The following is a 14,241-nucleotide window of genomic DNA, read 5'->3' on the forward strand; positions in this document are numbered from 1 at the left end:
GGACTGAGAGCGTATGGTTTGATGATCTGAGCATAATATGAAGTTACTCTTCCGCAGCCTTGACACTATCAGGCAGATTGGCCTTCGCGCGCCTGAATACCTCTTCCTTAAGCTCCTCATCGCTCCACTTTCTAATGCCCAGAAATTCGTTATCGGTCTGTGGGAAGAAGCCATTTCCCATACCATAACTCGCTCTGATGACAAAGTCCCTCACTGAAACTCGGTCTCGTATTCCCTCGTTATACCGCTTCCACGCAGCTTCGACCAACACCTTCGTATCAACTTGCTCAACAGCAAACTCCGCGCCTGCAGCAGCTTCGCGGGCATATCCCAGAACCTGATTCTGCGTCATGACCACAGTGTGTATATAGTACAACTTATTGACTGTCTCTTCAGGATTCAAGAGCACGGCAGAGATTGCTTTACCAATATCATCGAGAGTTGTAGCAGACATGGGGATGTCTCCACCATCCGCAACGCGAGTCGGTGCCTTGCCAGATAAACCAACAAATATGTCTTCATCAAGCACCCAGTCGAGGAACATGCCGGTGTTGATACCTGTGTATGTGATCTCGCCCTTCTCAGCCTTTGCCAAGACGTCGTTCAGAACCGGTAGCTTGGTTTTCATGAATGGCATGTTGGCTATCTCCGGATTATCGAGCGAGACACCAAAAAATGATGGGATGGCGCGATAAATACCAGCGTTGACGGCTGCTTGCATCGTAACCACCGAGGCATCGTAGGCAAGGCGGTTGAGGATAATGACAATGGCATCGAATCCTCGACCTACTAGGCTTGGCGATAGAGTCTCGGCTGATGAATAATCGGCTCCGATGACATCAACTTCTGTTGAGAGTTTTGCGAGAGATGGACTGCGGGTCAGTACGCTGACTTTGAATCCGTTTTTGAGGAGGTGACTGATGGTCGGTGGGCCGAGACGCCCGGTGCCCTGTAGATGTCAGCACGGGCTTTACAGGTGAGGAGATAAACTTGCGCCAGCAATCACAACGTTAGAAATAGTTTTACGAGACATGTTCTTCAATTTTGAATAATCATAGAAGAACAGAAAGCCGAGAGGCAATCTTCGGGTATGATAAGCCGTGCTGACATTGAAGGACATGTTAATTGCTCGATTCGGCATGTCAGCTGACGCACATTGTAGACAAGGCCGGTAACGGTTGAACCTGCAATCAACCAAATTGGTATATAGGCTACTGATATTGGGTCTTAATTCTTCTCCGTCCGCCTGTGATAGATATTCATTACGCTGCAAACAGCCGTGTCTTGAGTGAATTCTGTTGCCTTATCTTTCATAACCTCCTCGTCTTGCTTCATCTCAGAAGTCCTCTAGTCGATACACAGAGTAGGAAGGTTCTTCATAAGGATGGGCGCTGAGAAGGTATTAGCAACGTTAAGACTTAGCTTAGAAATCCCGTACCTTTTCAGGGCTTTTACGGCATTCCTGGCAACGTCTTCGCCCACACAAATGGTTTCGACCCTTGCCTCTTCAACCTGCTCAAGCTTGCCGACTTCGCCAAGATGCGGCTTGGCTGCATCGCCAGGGCGAAACTGCCCAGTCCCGATAACAGTCCAACAGCACTCCGTATAGTTACCCGGGCCGGGGTAGCGACCTGCTCCAGCAGCGAAAATGGCCTCTTTACATTGAGCCAGCGACGATTTGGGCACGTTGAAGACGAGTCTGAAGCGGGTAGCAGATGCCATAGTGGTAACAGTTTGCTGTTGATTGAACTTGTGCGTCTTATCAAGTCTGGATATTCTTCTCGGAGTGAAGAAGGCGGGGTAAGTCCAATGTCAGTGGCCGGATGATTTCAGGCCAACCAAGAACTTACAGCCCCGCCCATAGCTGAGGGACGCGGGGGATCTTGACCCTATTAAAGGACGTGTTCATCTGGCCTCTTAGTCCGATGCTCGAATTTCCGAGTACAAGGCCATTTCCTATGAATTAGGAGCCCTTGAATTAAAATGGCCAATACATTTGCCATGTTAAAAGGTTCAAGGTCGCTCAAAATCTATACAACGCACTCGTTCACTTCAAACAAGATAAGTCAAGGTATCAGTGGACAGATGCTACTTAATATGTGATTTTAAATATTTTGCCCCCCTTTAGCAGATAAAGAGACAAACTCTATAAACTAAAAGTTTCTTTATTTTAAGGTAATATCGCGATATCGTTACTAACCTACCTAACTACCTAGCATCAGCCAGTCCTATATATCGGATTATAATACTTAAGTAAAGTAAATATAGAATATATAACGTTTTCATTTTTAAGTTATACTTCTTATAGAATAATAAGACTAGCTAATATATTATATAAGTAGAAATACTATAAAGGTAATTATAATACTTAAAGACTTAAGAAAAACTATATATATATACTTAACTAAATTTAATCTTTAATAGAAAATGGTTTATTTAATATATATAAATTAAGTATAATAATTATTAATAATCATATCCAGTATAGTATAGAAAGTAATAAAGTAAATATAAAGCTTAGTAATATATAATAATATATTAAGGATTTAGTTATATAAAGTAAAAGGGCTTATATTAGAGAAAGAAAGTAAAGTATATCTAGCTAGCCTATAGAGCAGTAGTTTTAAACTAGTACAATCGGAGGAGAAAAACATGGTTTTCTATATCGGCTTTTAAACGATTGTTGATACCATGGTGTTATATCTGCCGCCGATTATGTACACCTTGACTGTGATGAAACGCCGTTCGCATAAGCGATTAGGTTATTTTTGAGGGAATCCGAGAGGCAGTTCACGTTCCTGAAGTTGCAGTTGTCACATCGGACATGGTCAACATATGCCACATTTGTAACGCCCTGCAAAACACGGTGGTTGGTGTAAATCTGCGTGTCGGAGTTGGAGCATTCGTGTCCAGTCGGGAACCAGCCATTATAGCCATCGTTGAATATAGAGTTGAATGAAAGATTGTTTGGGTCGTTGCTTGTTACAGCTGCAGGATTGGATTGCCCGTTACTACCCCTTATCGTAATACCTCTCGAGTAGATAGCCCCGCTGTCATCACGCCAGCAGTAATCGATCATGCAGCTTCCTCTTGCTGGCATAGGAAAACTAAAGCAGGAGCCCCGTGGTGCTAGGGAACGTGCCTTGACACCTTTTTCATCATTTAGAAGCATATCGACGTCGGCTTCAACAATGGGAACAGTTATGGCGTCTTTGCCCTCTCCAAAGGTGACCCTCTTATGAATGTAACCTGGAGGATAGATCTGGGCTTCTTTCAAAGCTTGAACCTCGGCGGGCGAGAGGCGGTGATCCGGGAGGTGCGCATCGTCGGGCAGAGAATCCCCGACCGGGTTTGCAGCTACTGAGATGGCCCAGGCTGTAAATAGTGAGATCAGCGCACTTTTGAAGAGCATATTGGTTTAATGATATAGTGTTATTGTAGTGTGAAGAGAATCGTAGAAATTGAGAGAAGAAAGGGGATGATGACAAGATGAAAGGATATAAGACAGACGGGCAGTTAACGATTCTTAAATATAGATCCATGACTTACAATTCCAGACTTGCACTTGGGCTTCCAGGCATGTTCGTGTGGTTATTTTTCAGCTCAGTCCGCCTTCCTGAGCTGATAAATCTCTTCGGATACACCGGCTAGGACTATTGACCAATGGGTTCAACCCTATATCCTCGTAGCGGGCGTCATTCACACTGACTTTAGCTCAGCCACCTGAAGCTTAAGTAGGCACGCTTGATTCCTCTTCTCGGCATTTAAACCTGGCAACTTGTAACTGGTCCGGATCTCACAGCCTTGCTAATTTGTATCCACCGTTACTGAATACGAAGCCTATGTACTGCCTCAAATAAATAGTATACTAAAGGACTTATAGTTCTTGATGCAAGGAGGAATGTTTGAAAGGCTAATAGATAGGTGTCTTGGGCCTTTAACTAAATAGGGCTAGTGATCCGTAAAGTACAAGGATATGTCAGCATGTCTTGTGGTCTGACCGTCTGAGACAACTCCATTCTTAACCCAAATTGTGCCCAACAAGGTCGCGTTTCGGGGAACGGGCTGCTATCCCGCTCGTGAAACTCAATTCGGCTAGCTGTCACAGATGATATGAGCGACTCTTAATAAGATGGTATGGATTCGTATACGGCATCATGCGGGCGAGGGACCTCAGTCTCTGGAGCAGAGGTTCAACATATGTTAACACATTATCCGAGGAACATCTACTGCAGTCTGTTGATTGATTAATCGTCAAAGCTTGTGATTCCTGAGCTAGAACTAACGTCTGATTTTGAGTCTTTCTGACGCTATGGTTTCCTATCATTTACGGCTGGAATATTGGTTGGGTGTAATATCGAGCCATTGCCAGGTCCGTCCAGCACATCGCGCCCCGTACCCGATGGTAGGGCGTGTCGCTATTTGGAACGTTAGCGACGTGAGCCGATGTGGCAGTCCACGATCAATAACACGTCTTCGGCCAGACATGACTTTGGAATGTCCTTAGTACGAAACTCTGGACAACTGTACCTTGACAACGAATTCTCGGTGCAGGGATACTTGCTCGTGGATAGCTTGTGGGGCGGCAATGAGTTTGCGGCTGGACTGTCGAACACTGATGGAGATGGGTGAAAAGATTGCCTCTCTATTGTATATTTCAGGCCTTTGCTTCGTCTAATGTGCGGTCGGGTCTTGGACATAGGACGGCGAAACGCTGTCGATAATAGTGTTCTGATTACTGATGCTGCAGGCTGCCAGAGCACCGCCAAGTGGCGGCTTGAGTGGAAGGGAACGAAGGATGCCGAGCTCTAGCCGATAAATCTCCTGCTTATGTTGCTGTTCTAACCATCGCCAATGTAGCGCCCCATACGTAGTTGGAAGAGTGGAGTGTGACTCGGTTCTTGGTTCTTTGGGCGTCGATCGTGATCAACTGCCTTTCGAGGCCAGTCGAAGTCGGCGCTCGTCCTAACATGAAGCTTCGCAAGCGATGCAGGAAGTACTCCCTTTGTTGGTGAGCGAAACATATTGCGAGATTCGCATCGAGTTGGGGCGTGGTGACGGGCGTTTCGGGCTCGTGTTGGTCGTACTCGGCCGAGACTCGATGTTGGGCGGGCAGAAGCAGCGAGAGTCTCCCAGCATCGTCGTCGAAGATCCGACTCGGCTCTCAGTAAAGGATAGGGAACTCGATGTCGACGGCGGCGTGTAGGAGTAGATCGTCTGTGCTTTGCCCACCGAGCGACAAGACGTCGTAGTGTGTTCCGTAGTTGATGGAAGAGGCTTTCGGATCGGCCCCAGGATGGCGCAACGCGGCGTGTTGACAATAAAGCATGAGGTGTTTGCTACTGCTGAGGGCACTGTAGATGGAAATCCGATGCTGCAGGTGATGAGAGGTCACGCTTGATGGGACTCATCCGTTGTTCGCTACCATCAGCCTCCGACAGATGTCGCCATTTGCCAGCCCACTCTTCTGGTTTGTTCGCCGAGTAGAAGAGGGCATCGTTCGGTGGTCGATGGAAAGTACTTCGAGATCGACCGCAGGATGACTCGGCGCGTCGTAAGGACACTAAAGCGCGCAATGCCCGTTACTGACGAGGATACTGTAGACGGAAATTTGATGCTGCAGGCGGCGCGATGTTGCCATTGAAGAGCTTCTGATAGGACAGTTCGTTGTGTTGTCATGGGATTCTACCTGTCGACAGGTATCGCCAGCTGCCAAGCCCCAGGTCAGCCATCAATCGATCGCGTCAATCCATCAAAGTTCTGCGATGGAATCCTACAGGCCTCAAATGCAAAGTAACGCATCCAGTGTCGACCGATCATTGGAGTTACGCGCAAGCTGACACCTCCACCTGATGCTGGAGTTTCGTCCGCGTCGTGAGCATCCTCTCTGTAACCACTGACGTTGCGCTCTGATCATCAACAGAGTTCTAGGAGCAAAGTATCGTCTTTCAAATAAGTCACCGACAGCCGCAAAGCCAAAGTTTGATCCAGAGGACATTTGCCCTCATCCCGCAAAGCTTGTCTCGATTTTCCCTATAAATACAGCATTTCCCCCATCCCCCGCCTCTTTAATTCCTCATCTGTATTCCTCCTGAAGTTTTCACCTCGCTCGTTTCCTGGTTCTTGTATTTGTTCGAGTTTTCTATCCTACATTCATTCATTTCATTTCATTCCCCATCCAATCTTTGCACACAGTTCCGCCCATCTTCACCACCATCAAATTTTCATCCTCAGCAGACATGATTCGGCACTGACGCATCACATATCATTCACATCGCACTTCACAATTCACACTTCACAGATTGGCACCTTGGAATGTTGGCACAACACACATTACACAATGGCATATCACACATTGGCACACTACACATTGGCACACTACACATTGGCACATCACATGGCAAAGTTTTCTTCTTCACACCACCAGCAAGCCGGTGAATGCAATAAAAAAAAAAGGATTCAAACCGAATCAACTGACACCTCCCTGGTCAGAGAAACAGCGAGAGTAGACAAAACTGCAAGCAGTGAGAGTAAATCAAAAATTGTGCCGTACTTACCTTCTGCGCACTGGGGGGTTAGCGCAAGTTGTCCCAGTGCGCCCAACCCTACCGCTGACTTCTTGATCTCAGCGCCTTGCAGGCCGGCATTGTCAGGCACTAGGTCCATGACAAGGAGGGAATGAAGAGAAGAAAAGAAAAGAAGAAGACGAAGGGGGGGGCGGCCTTTTGTAGCCATCTGGGAGCACTCGCGCTCCTCTCCGACGCCGGAGCGACTTCAGAGGCATGAGGAACAGAGAGGCAAGAGCAAGATCCAAGTTGGAAAGTGTGAAAGTCCCTGAAAACTAACATCGACAGGTGGCACCATCGAAATCGAAACCATCTGCTCATATACCCGCTGCATGAAGGAAAGAGCCTTTCACGGCGAGACACACTCGTCCGCAAGCGCCTTAACATAGGTAGCTCAAGAAGACGGCGTTGTCGAGACTCCGAGAGCCAGGACAAGAAGAGGGATACAGAAAAGCAAGATCAATGTTGTGCTAAAACTTCAAGCAGTGATACGATATTAAAATTCACACCGCGGACTCACCGACGTTTTGCAAAAATTGTTCCAAAGCACAACATTCACGCTGGCACCTTGAGCGATCGGTCAACAAGACGACTTGGCAGCGAGACAGCTAGAGCAAGAGAGACACAGAGGAGAAACGAAGAGAGCGAAAGCAGGCGGCAGGTTCAGGGCCCACGCTCTGGAAACGAGGAATATCAGTGCAAGACCAAGTTTGGGAAGCAACGCCACCTACATCGAACGACTTGCCCATCTACAGCACGAGGAACGAAAGAGCCTCACACAGCAAAACGCAGTCAACCGCGACCACCACGAACATCACTCAAGAAGACCGCGGCCCCAGCGACCTCCAAGGCCTCACTCATACAAGACAATGAGAATAAAAACGAATGTGTTGGGGCTAATGCCTCTTAAACCTTGTAACAGAGCTAATGTATGCTAAGGAGCATCAGAATGAGATCTTCTTCCTCAAGTCTCAAGTCTCAACGCAGAGCCTGCTCCTGACCCATCTGCACTCGCTCGAGACTGCAAACTGGGTAAGGCACAACACCAAGACACCTACGCAACCTCTTGGCAACCAAGTCGCAATGCAACAGCAGGAGACAGATTTTCACGGGGAAGGAAGAAGGCCTACAGACGATCACCTGGACCGACGCCGTGAATGCGGGAGCCCAGCGCCTCATGGCTGGGCCAAGCCTAGGTTTTCACATGAACTGCAATGCAACGATCAACAAAAACAAAATGATAAGGTTCTGGAACAAGAAATCTCTCCGAATCGCAAGAAAAAGATCCCATCTCTCAGCCAAGCACACGTACGAGGTCGAGACGCGAGTACGGTTGGAACAACCCAAGGCATCAACACCTGTCCAGGCAACAATCAGTCTTTTGAACGGCAGATACCTCTCTTCAGCCTCCTCGATCGAACGATATCCGCAGCGGGACGACACGAAGCCCTTGGAGCTTTCGACCCGTGTATCGAAACGAGAAGGCACTCAGCCGACCGGAGGAAAATGCCCAGCGACGGACGAAGAAGGAGCCTCAAATGAAATTTTGCCTGATCTTTGGGGCAAACGCTGGTGGAAGCGTCATCGCATCAGGAACGAAGGATTGAGAAGGAGATAAACGCGAGGACGAAACCAGGCACGGAGATATCGGGATTGAGAATCGGGGATGCTTGGGAAAATACAAACAATTGATCATACAAGTCTCTAACCTACTCACGGCAGTCCAATCATAAGAATTACTGTGAGCCTTGGCACTCTCGCGTGACTTCTATTTGTTTCGTTGAGCCGACCATGGTGATTGAAGTGAAGCTATTCGTTGGACCCACTTTGGTAGAGCACCCGGTATTTTCAAGGTTTTCTCTCCAGCATCGGCGGCTGCATCACACAGTTCTGTTTCCTGCACGTGATCGCTATACGGAGCTTCAACTCCTGCAAGTTCTCTTCACTTCAATCGCGCAATTCGTGTCCTCCAGACTGTTCCAATCTAGCGCTGCAGCTCAGCTGCGCCTCCGAGACCCCAATTGGCATGCATTATCCCTAATCTGTCTTCCCCGCGCACACCAGCCGCAGCGTTCTAGCCCGGCCTGTCTAAGCCCCAGCTCCAAAATGGCAACATTACCGCAAACTATTGCTAGACCTGCATTGTGATCAATTTATTGGTAGATAGTCTGTGTGATTGGCGAGGTCTGGGCCCGACCGTTCTAGCCGCTTATCACGGCCCGTGGCGAGCTGGACCTGCACGTGGCGCGCACTATTGAACCCTTATCATTGGGCTCCCTCTCCAGGGTCTCGTATCAGCTTGGACTAAGCAGCGCCTGTCTCAGCCTTGAGAGAGCGTTTGGGAATTGTTAGCGAGGGCTGAACTTCTAGACTGGTGATTGGGAATCATTGTTTCAAGCCATGCAGCTAGCCACGAGGGCTTTGCGTGGTGCTGGGGATGTGATTTGGCTTGGGCACGGAATGGTCAAGGGAGTTCAGCTTGCCACACAGCTACCTTTATGGTTTCACAAGCGCCATGCGGAATGATACGCGGGAGGGTGGAGGGGATGTGATCAGTATTCGGGCTAGTCGCCATCAATACTTTCTGCAGCCAGAGCTGAGGGGAAACCTACTAGTTCGTCGTGAAGCCAGACTCATGCAGCAATAGTCGAAGGTTATAAAGCTGCGTTGATCTCCTACAGATTTGGTTCATCATCAACATCGACTTCTTCTCTTTACTACAATCTACATCCTTCTCTTCTTTTTATCTCAGATCTCATTCTACTTTTCACAATGTTCATCTATCAAGGAAAGTTTGACTGGCCTGAGTATGCCGACAACGAGACCTTCACAATCATCTTCCCCAACGGTGTCGTTCGTGCCAATGACCCCGTCTACCTCTTCACCCAGTGGACAAAGGACTCCCATCGAGTCCGGAAGTCCAAGTTCTTTCAGACCATCGTCGTCTCAGATGTGAAGCAGCTTTCCAACACCACTGATATCTCCTTCAATCTCTCTGGCTCTTGGTACAGCTATGCTATCACCACTGAGCAGAACTATGCCAAGATCAAGGTCGACATGTCGAGCCCTGGTGGTCAGAAGACCATCGCTCTGGACCGCGTGTGGAAACCTCAGGGCAAGGTTGACCACGATGCTGCTCTCCGTATCTGGGCTGGAAGTATTACTATCCACGACAGTGCTATTGATGAGCAAGCTATCTTTGTCCTTCCTGAGGACTACAAGGATGGCAAGCCTGTCATCTCATCGTGGCAGTGGACTAAGGACAGTGCGGGCAAGGCCAAGACGACTGCTTTCAAAGGAACCCCATTGAAGTTCATCAGTTCTGATGACAAGGTCTCCAAGTTCGCCTTCAACAACGTCTATGACTTCACCTGCTCTTGGAACCGAAAGACCGAGAAGCTTGGTCTTGAGATCAAGAAGGACGGAAAGCAGACCAGGGCTGGCGAACTGAACCTCGTGGCCAAGATTGAACCCAAGGCACAGTAAGTGATACCTCCAATTCCACTGAAGTGCAGTGATGATAACCATCAATTTAGCTCATTTGACTCCGACGACTTGGTCCCCCCCACCAAGAAAGAGGTTGAGTTACGTCTACCCCAGCCTCAGGCCACCCTTCCCCGAGTTCTTGACCCTATGCCTTTCCCCAAGACTCTTCTCGAGACACTCAAGCATGGAGCAGCCTTCATTGAGCAAGCTGGATACCTTACTGTCCAAGCCCAGAACGTATGTACTCCAAGTCCTTCCATTTGATACCCGTATACTGACCTGCCACAGAAATTCTCAGCTCTCGATGCCGATTTCCATAAGCAGACCGTTCTAGTCGAGACTCTGAAGAAGGATAAGAAGAATCTCGAGGCTGAGATTACTTCCCTCACAGGCCAGCGCAACAAGGCCAACGCAACCATCGAACAGCTCAACAAGCGGCTCGCCAAGGTTAGCGAGGAGTACCAAAAGAAGGTTAAGGAACTCAACGACCGAATCGAGCATCTTAAGCAGGACGACAAGCTCGACCACAAGGTCATCAAGAAGCTTCAGCAAGACCTCAACAAGCTTCTCAATGACATAGCTATTCTCAATGATGAGTTGAGCCAGGCTCGGTGTGAGAAGGAGGAACTCAACGAAATCATCGCCACCCTCCAGGGAGAGATCTTTACTCTTGTTGCTCAGGTTCTTGAACTTGAGAATGCACTCAAGGTTCAGAAGAAGGCCAACACCGATCTTATCAACAAGAATGGAGAGCTGGACAAGAAGCTTCAAGAGTCGCTTCTCGCAAACAAGGCTCTCCAGAGCCAGCTCTCCAACGAACAAGATGACCACCAACGCACCAAGAAGGAGCGTGACGACGCACTCACTGCCGGTGCTAACACTAAGAAAGAGCTTGATGATACCAAGACACTACTCGATACCAAGCTTGCTGTGTTGGAAAAGACCTCAGCGGATCTTACGAAGCACAAGGAGGACCTCGCCACGGCGCAAAAGCAGGTTCGAGACAGAGATCGCGAGGCCAAGACCAACCACACTATCATTACGAACTTGGAGGCCAAGTTACACCTCAGGAACGATGGATGGAAGAGTCTGATTGATGAGTATCAAGAGAAGTTCCACTCTGGAAAGGCTACTGAGGCGGAGTTGGACGAGCTGGCCGACCGAGTTGAGGAGTTCCGAGCGCTTGCCTGAAGCCAGGAGCCGGAGCCGACAGTCAAGCCACCAGTTCAGCCTATTCCGAGGAACGATCCCTTGTTGGCGCCGGCATGGGCTATCCGACGGTTCTACGGAACGTTGATTACCGTCCTCACATTTGGATGGTTACGATGGGGAAGATGGTGAGGTGTAATGGGGTGAAGATATGAATATTAGTTTGTCATAATAATTTTTCATTTGTTAGCTTTGTATTGAAAACTTTCTTAACATACTCGCTTTGATTACATTGTTTGTGAAGAGAATCTCATCTAGTGTGTCATAGGAAGGGACCTCTTTTGCAAGGGATCAAAGAGCTTAGGCAACATGAGTTTATGTTGATACTCGTTGAAGTTGGCACCCTGATTAAACGCCAGTGGCCGTATTGCTCTCTCAGCTCGCGTATCAGTTTGCTCAACGTACCATCCAATGAGATTTAAGTGCCCGTTCAGCTTTCACACCTGTAACATGTACCAATGAAGCTTGGCCTTTGGTCGATCTGCTCGTCACTATCTTCACTGCATCGACGACAAGAGGGTCTTGGAAGGCACCAAGGTTAAAGACGCACAGGGTCACAGTTATCTGCTCACGAAGGGCTTCGGCATCCAGTGGGCTCAATCAGCAACTCACTTTATCGACGAAATCGGAGGTCCAGATGCGAGGACTTCAAACCCAAGCACTTCCTGGATTTATCCTTGCAAAGTGAGGAGAGGAGAAGAGGATCACAGTTGTCACTCGTAAGTGGAAAGTATATATACCCAGGTCGAAAGTTTGCGTTTACATGAGGGGTAGAGGGCTAAGGGGATGTTTTTTTGGGTATTCCAAGAGTAAGCGGCTCAAGCATATAGCAAGTTCCCAAATCGATACATCGCTGACCAAATCTCAAATAGTATTTCAATCTTTTTTCTATATAATACACGTTTAATAATATCTTTACTTGGCTGCAATGGGTGCAGAGCCGTACCTAAGCAGAATCATTAGCATTATTCTCACCGATATAAAGGGGAGCACTTACAAAGTAATCGAGGCAAGGCCAAGAACGCCCGCCACGCAGCTAAACACCATAGCGACGTAGCCTTTCGTAGTAAACCCAGCTGGTAGAGGAGGCACCATCAAATTCTGCCCACTCAAGTCCAGATAGTCCTCAGTGTTACCAGCCGCATTACCGACAGTCGAGATCCCCTGATGCGAGCAAATCTGCTTAAATTCCTGTGGAATCGTCAAAGTCTTCTGCATCTCAAGCGGTGATGAAATCATGGTTGCAATCAGGCCAGTGTCCATATGCCATTCGATATGGCAGTGGAAGAGCCAGACACCTATCACAGTTAGACCTACTTTGTTACGTGTTGTTTGAAGTTGACGTACCTGGGTTCGTAGCTGGGAAACGAATGACGAAATTTCCCTGTGGATACACAATAAGTGTATCTCTTCGCATTGGGACAGATGGGTATGTGATATTCGTCCACGATGCGTTGTAGTGGCCTGCGTTTTCTTCGCTGCGATGAACAACCTGGAAGGTTTGACCGTGAAGATGGAAAGGATGTCGTCCGGAGTCGTCGTTGTTGAGAATGATTTCTACAATCTCGCCGTGTTTGAGGACGAAGGAGTTTGTGTCGGTTCCGTAAACGGTTGGGTTAGTTGCGTTTTCACCAGCTGAGAGAACAGTGTATAATGTTGGGACCTTGGGGGACACGTAGGATATGTCGTTGAAGAAAGCACTAAAGGTCGTCAGTATGAACATACTAGCTTTTGTCAGAGATAAAAGTGGGAAGGGCTGCTTACTAGTTTGCGCCGTCGCCAAGGTTATTCATTGTCAGATCCAAGCTGATGGTGTGATCGGCCTTTTCTAACAACTTCTCGCCGTCTGTGGGCACAAGTTTAAAGTCATCGTAAGGCTCAAAGTCGTTCAAGACAGCAGCTGCGGGAAGCTTCTTGTCGGAATCGTACTCGAGCCAGCCTGTGACATTCCAGTTCAGACCGTCGGGAATAGAATCGAACAGACTCTATGAATGATGATTAGTTGGTGTAACAAGGCATCCTCAGAATTATCATACCGTATCCATACTAGCCATCATAGGGTAATTCGCCCCAGCCTCATTCTTCATCGTAACCAAAACAGCATATCGTTGCGCACTAGCGATGTAAATCATGTCCGTCTCCGCAGGCTTCGTCCAGACGCCATCAACTTCAACGATCTTCATAGTATGCCCTTCAATCCAGAAGTACTGAGATGCAAAAGCGCCGACATTCACCAAGCGAAGAAGATAGGTTTTGCCAGGCTCAACGGGAAGAGTCATGTTCTGCGTGTCGTTCATGAGTGCTGAGTTTGGAACGGGCTCAGCGCCAGTGGGATTCTTGTAGGAGACGAATTGTTTCATGAGAACAGGCATTTCGTCGTGATACCAATCTGAGAGGGTGATGACGCGCTCTTCGTGATATTCACCTTCATATGGATTCTTGGGATCTTGGATGATGAGGGCTTGGCGTAGACCATCCGGATATTGAGATCTTGTGTGAGAATGATACCAGTAAGTCCCAACTTGGTTGACCTGTCACATCTCAGCCCCGTCGTTCTTAAAGATAGTGAATTACACTTACCGTGAAGTTGTATGTGATGGAAGCGCCGGTAGGGATGTTACATTGTGTCACCATAGCAGGTCCATCCATGAAATTCGTTCCATTCTGATACATGCCATGCCAGTGGATGGTGGTAGACTGGTTACCCAATTGATTCGTCACCTTGGCGATGATTCTATCGCCTTTTGTGATGTTGATGACTGGGAGAGGCCATTGGTTGTTGATGCCGATTACAGGACGCGCTTGTAATCCATCGGGATTTGCAGTCGTCCACGTAATGTTCCAGTCGAAATGCACATCTTTTGCACTGACCGTTGGTGCAGCAAAGAGGGCGGCCAACGATGAGACGAAGAGTGAGAGAAACATCGCGACAGTCACTATTTCATCAGTCTCGTTACTGCATACACTCGTGATGAGAAAA

The 14,241-nt window shown here is 48.1% G+C and overlaps 6 protein-coding genes across 6 annotated transcripts; 2 read left to right on the forward strand and 4 right to left on the reverse strand.

Annotated features, from left to right (window-relative positions):
* Positions 1-43: 43 nt before the first annotated feature.
* On the reverse strand, positions 44-1,120 carry FMAN_09491 (uncharacterized protein; the record flags this gene model as incomplete). Its single annotated transcript, XM_041830341.1, has 2 exons — positions 44-949; positions 1,007-1,120. 2 exons carry the CDS (start codon positions 1,118-1,120, stop codon positions 44-46), a joined length of 1,020 nt encoding a protein of 339 aa, XP_041681014.1.
* A 216-nt stretch (positions 1,121-1,336) lies between these two features.
* On the reverse strand, positions 1,337-1,722 carry FMAN_09492 (uncharacterized protein; the record flags this gene model as incomplete). The annotated part of the gene is made up of 2 exons (XM_041830343.1): positions 1,337-1,391; positions 1,439-1,722. The coding sequence occupies 2 exons, from the start codon at positions 1,720-1,722 to the stop codon at positions 1,337-1,339; spliced, it is 339 nt and encodes a 112-aa protein (XP_041681015.1).
* Positions 1,723-2,713: 991 nt separating this feature from the next.
* Positions 2,714-3,412, reverse strand: FMAN_09493 (uncharacterized protein; the record flags this gene model as incomplete). The annotated part of the gene is made up of 1 exon (XM_041830344.1): positions 2,714-3,412. The coding sequence occupies one exon, from the start codon at positions 3,410-3,412 to the stop codon at positions 2,714-2,716; it is 699 nt and encodes a 232-aa protein (XP_041681016.1).
* Positions 3,413-6,340: 2,928 nt separating this feature from the next.
* FMAN_09494 (uncharacterized protein) lies at positions 6,341-8,108 on the forward strand (the record flags this gene model as incomplete). The annotated part of the gene is made up of 3 exons (XM_041830345.1): positions 6,341-6,660; positions 6,855-7,455; positions 7,506-8,108. 3 exons carry the CDS (start codon positions 6,341-6,343, stop codon positions 8,106-8,108), a joined length of 1,524 nt encoding a protein of 507 aa, XP_041681017.1.
* A 1,230-nt stretch (positions 8,109-9,338) lies between these two features.
* FMAN_09495 (uncharacterized protein) lies at positions 9,339-11,243 on the forward strand (the record flags this gene model as incomplete). The annotated part of the gene is made up of 3 exons (XM_041830346.1): positions 9,339-10,048; positions 10,103-10,289; positions 10,341-11,243. 3 exons carry the CDS (start codon positions 9,339-9,341, stop codon positions 11,241-11,243), a joined length of 1,800 nt encoding a protein of 599 aa, XP_041681018.1.
* A 933-nt stretch (positions 11,244-12,176) lies between these two features.
* On the reverse strand, positions 12,177-14,186 carry FMAN_09496 (uncharacterized protein; the record flags this gene model as incomplete). Its single annotated transcript, XM_041830347.1, has 6 exons — positions 12,177-12,207; positions 12,259-12,559; positions 12,609-12,961; positions 13,026-13,246; positions 13,298-13,792; positions 13,842-14,186. 6 exons carry the CDS (start codon positions 14,184-14,186, stop codon positions 12,177-12,179), a joined length of 1,746 nt encoding a protein of 581 aa, XP_041681019.1.
* Positions 14,187-14,241: the final 55 nt, after the last annotated feature.

Source organism: Fusarium mangiferae (genome assembly GCF_900044065.1).
Source record: "Fusarium mangiferae strain MRC7560 genome assembly, contig: FMAN_scaffold004, whole genome shotgun sequence".
Lineage (NCBI taxonomy): Eukaryota > Fungi > Ascomycota > Sordariomycetes > Hypocreales > Nectriaceae > Fusarium > Fusarium mangiferae.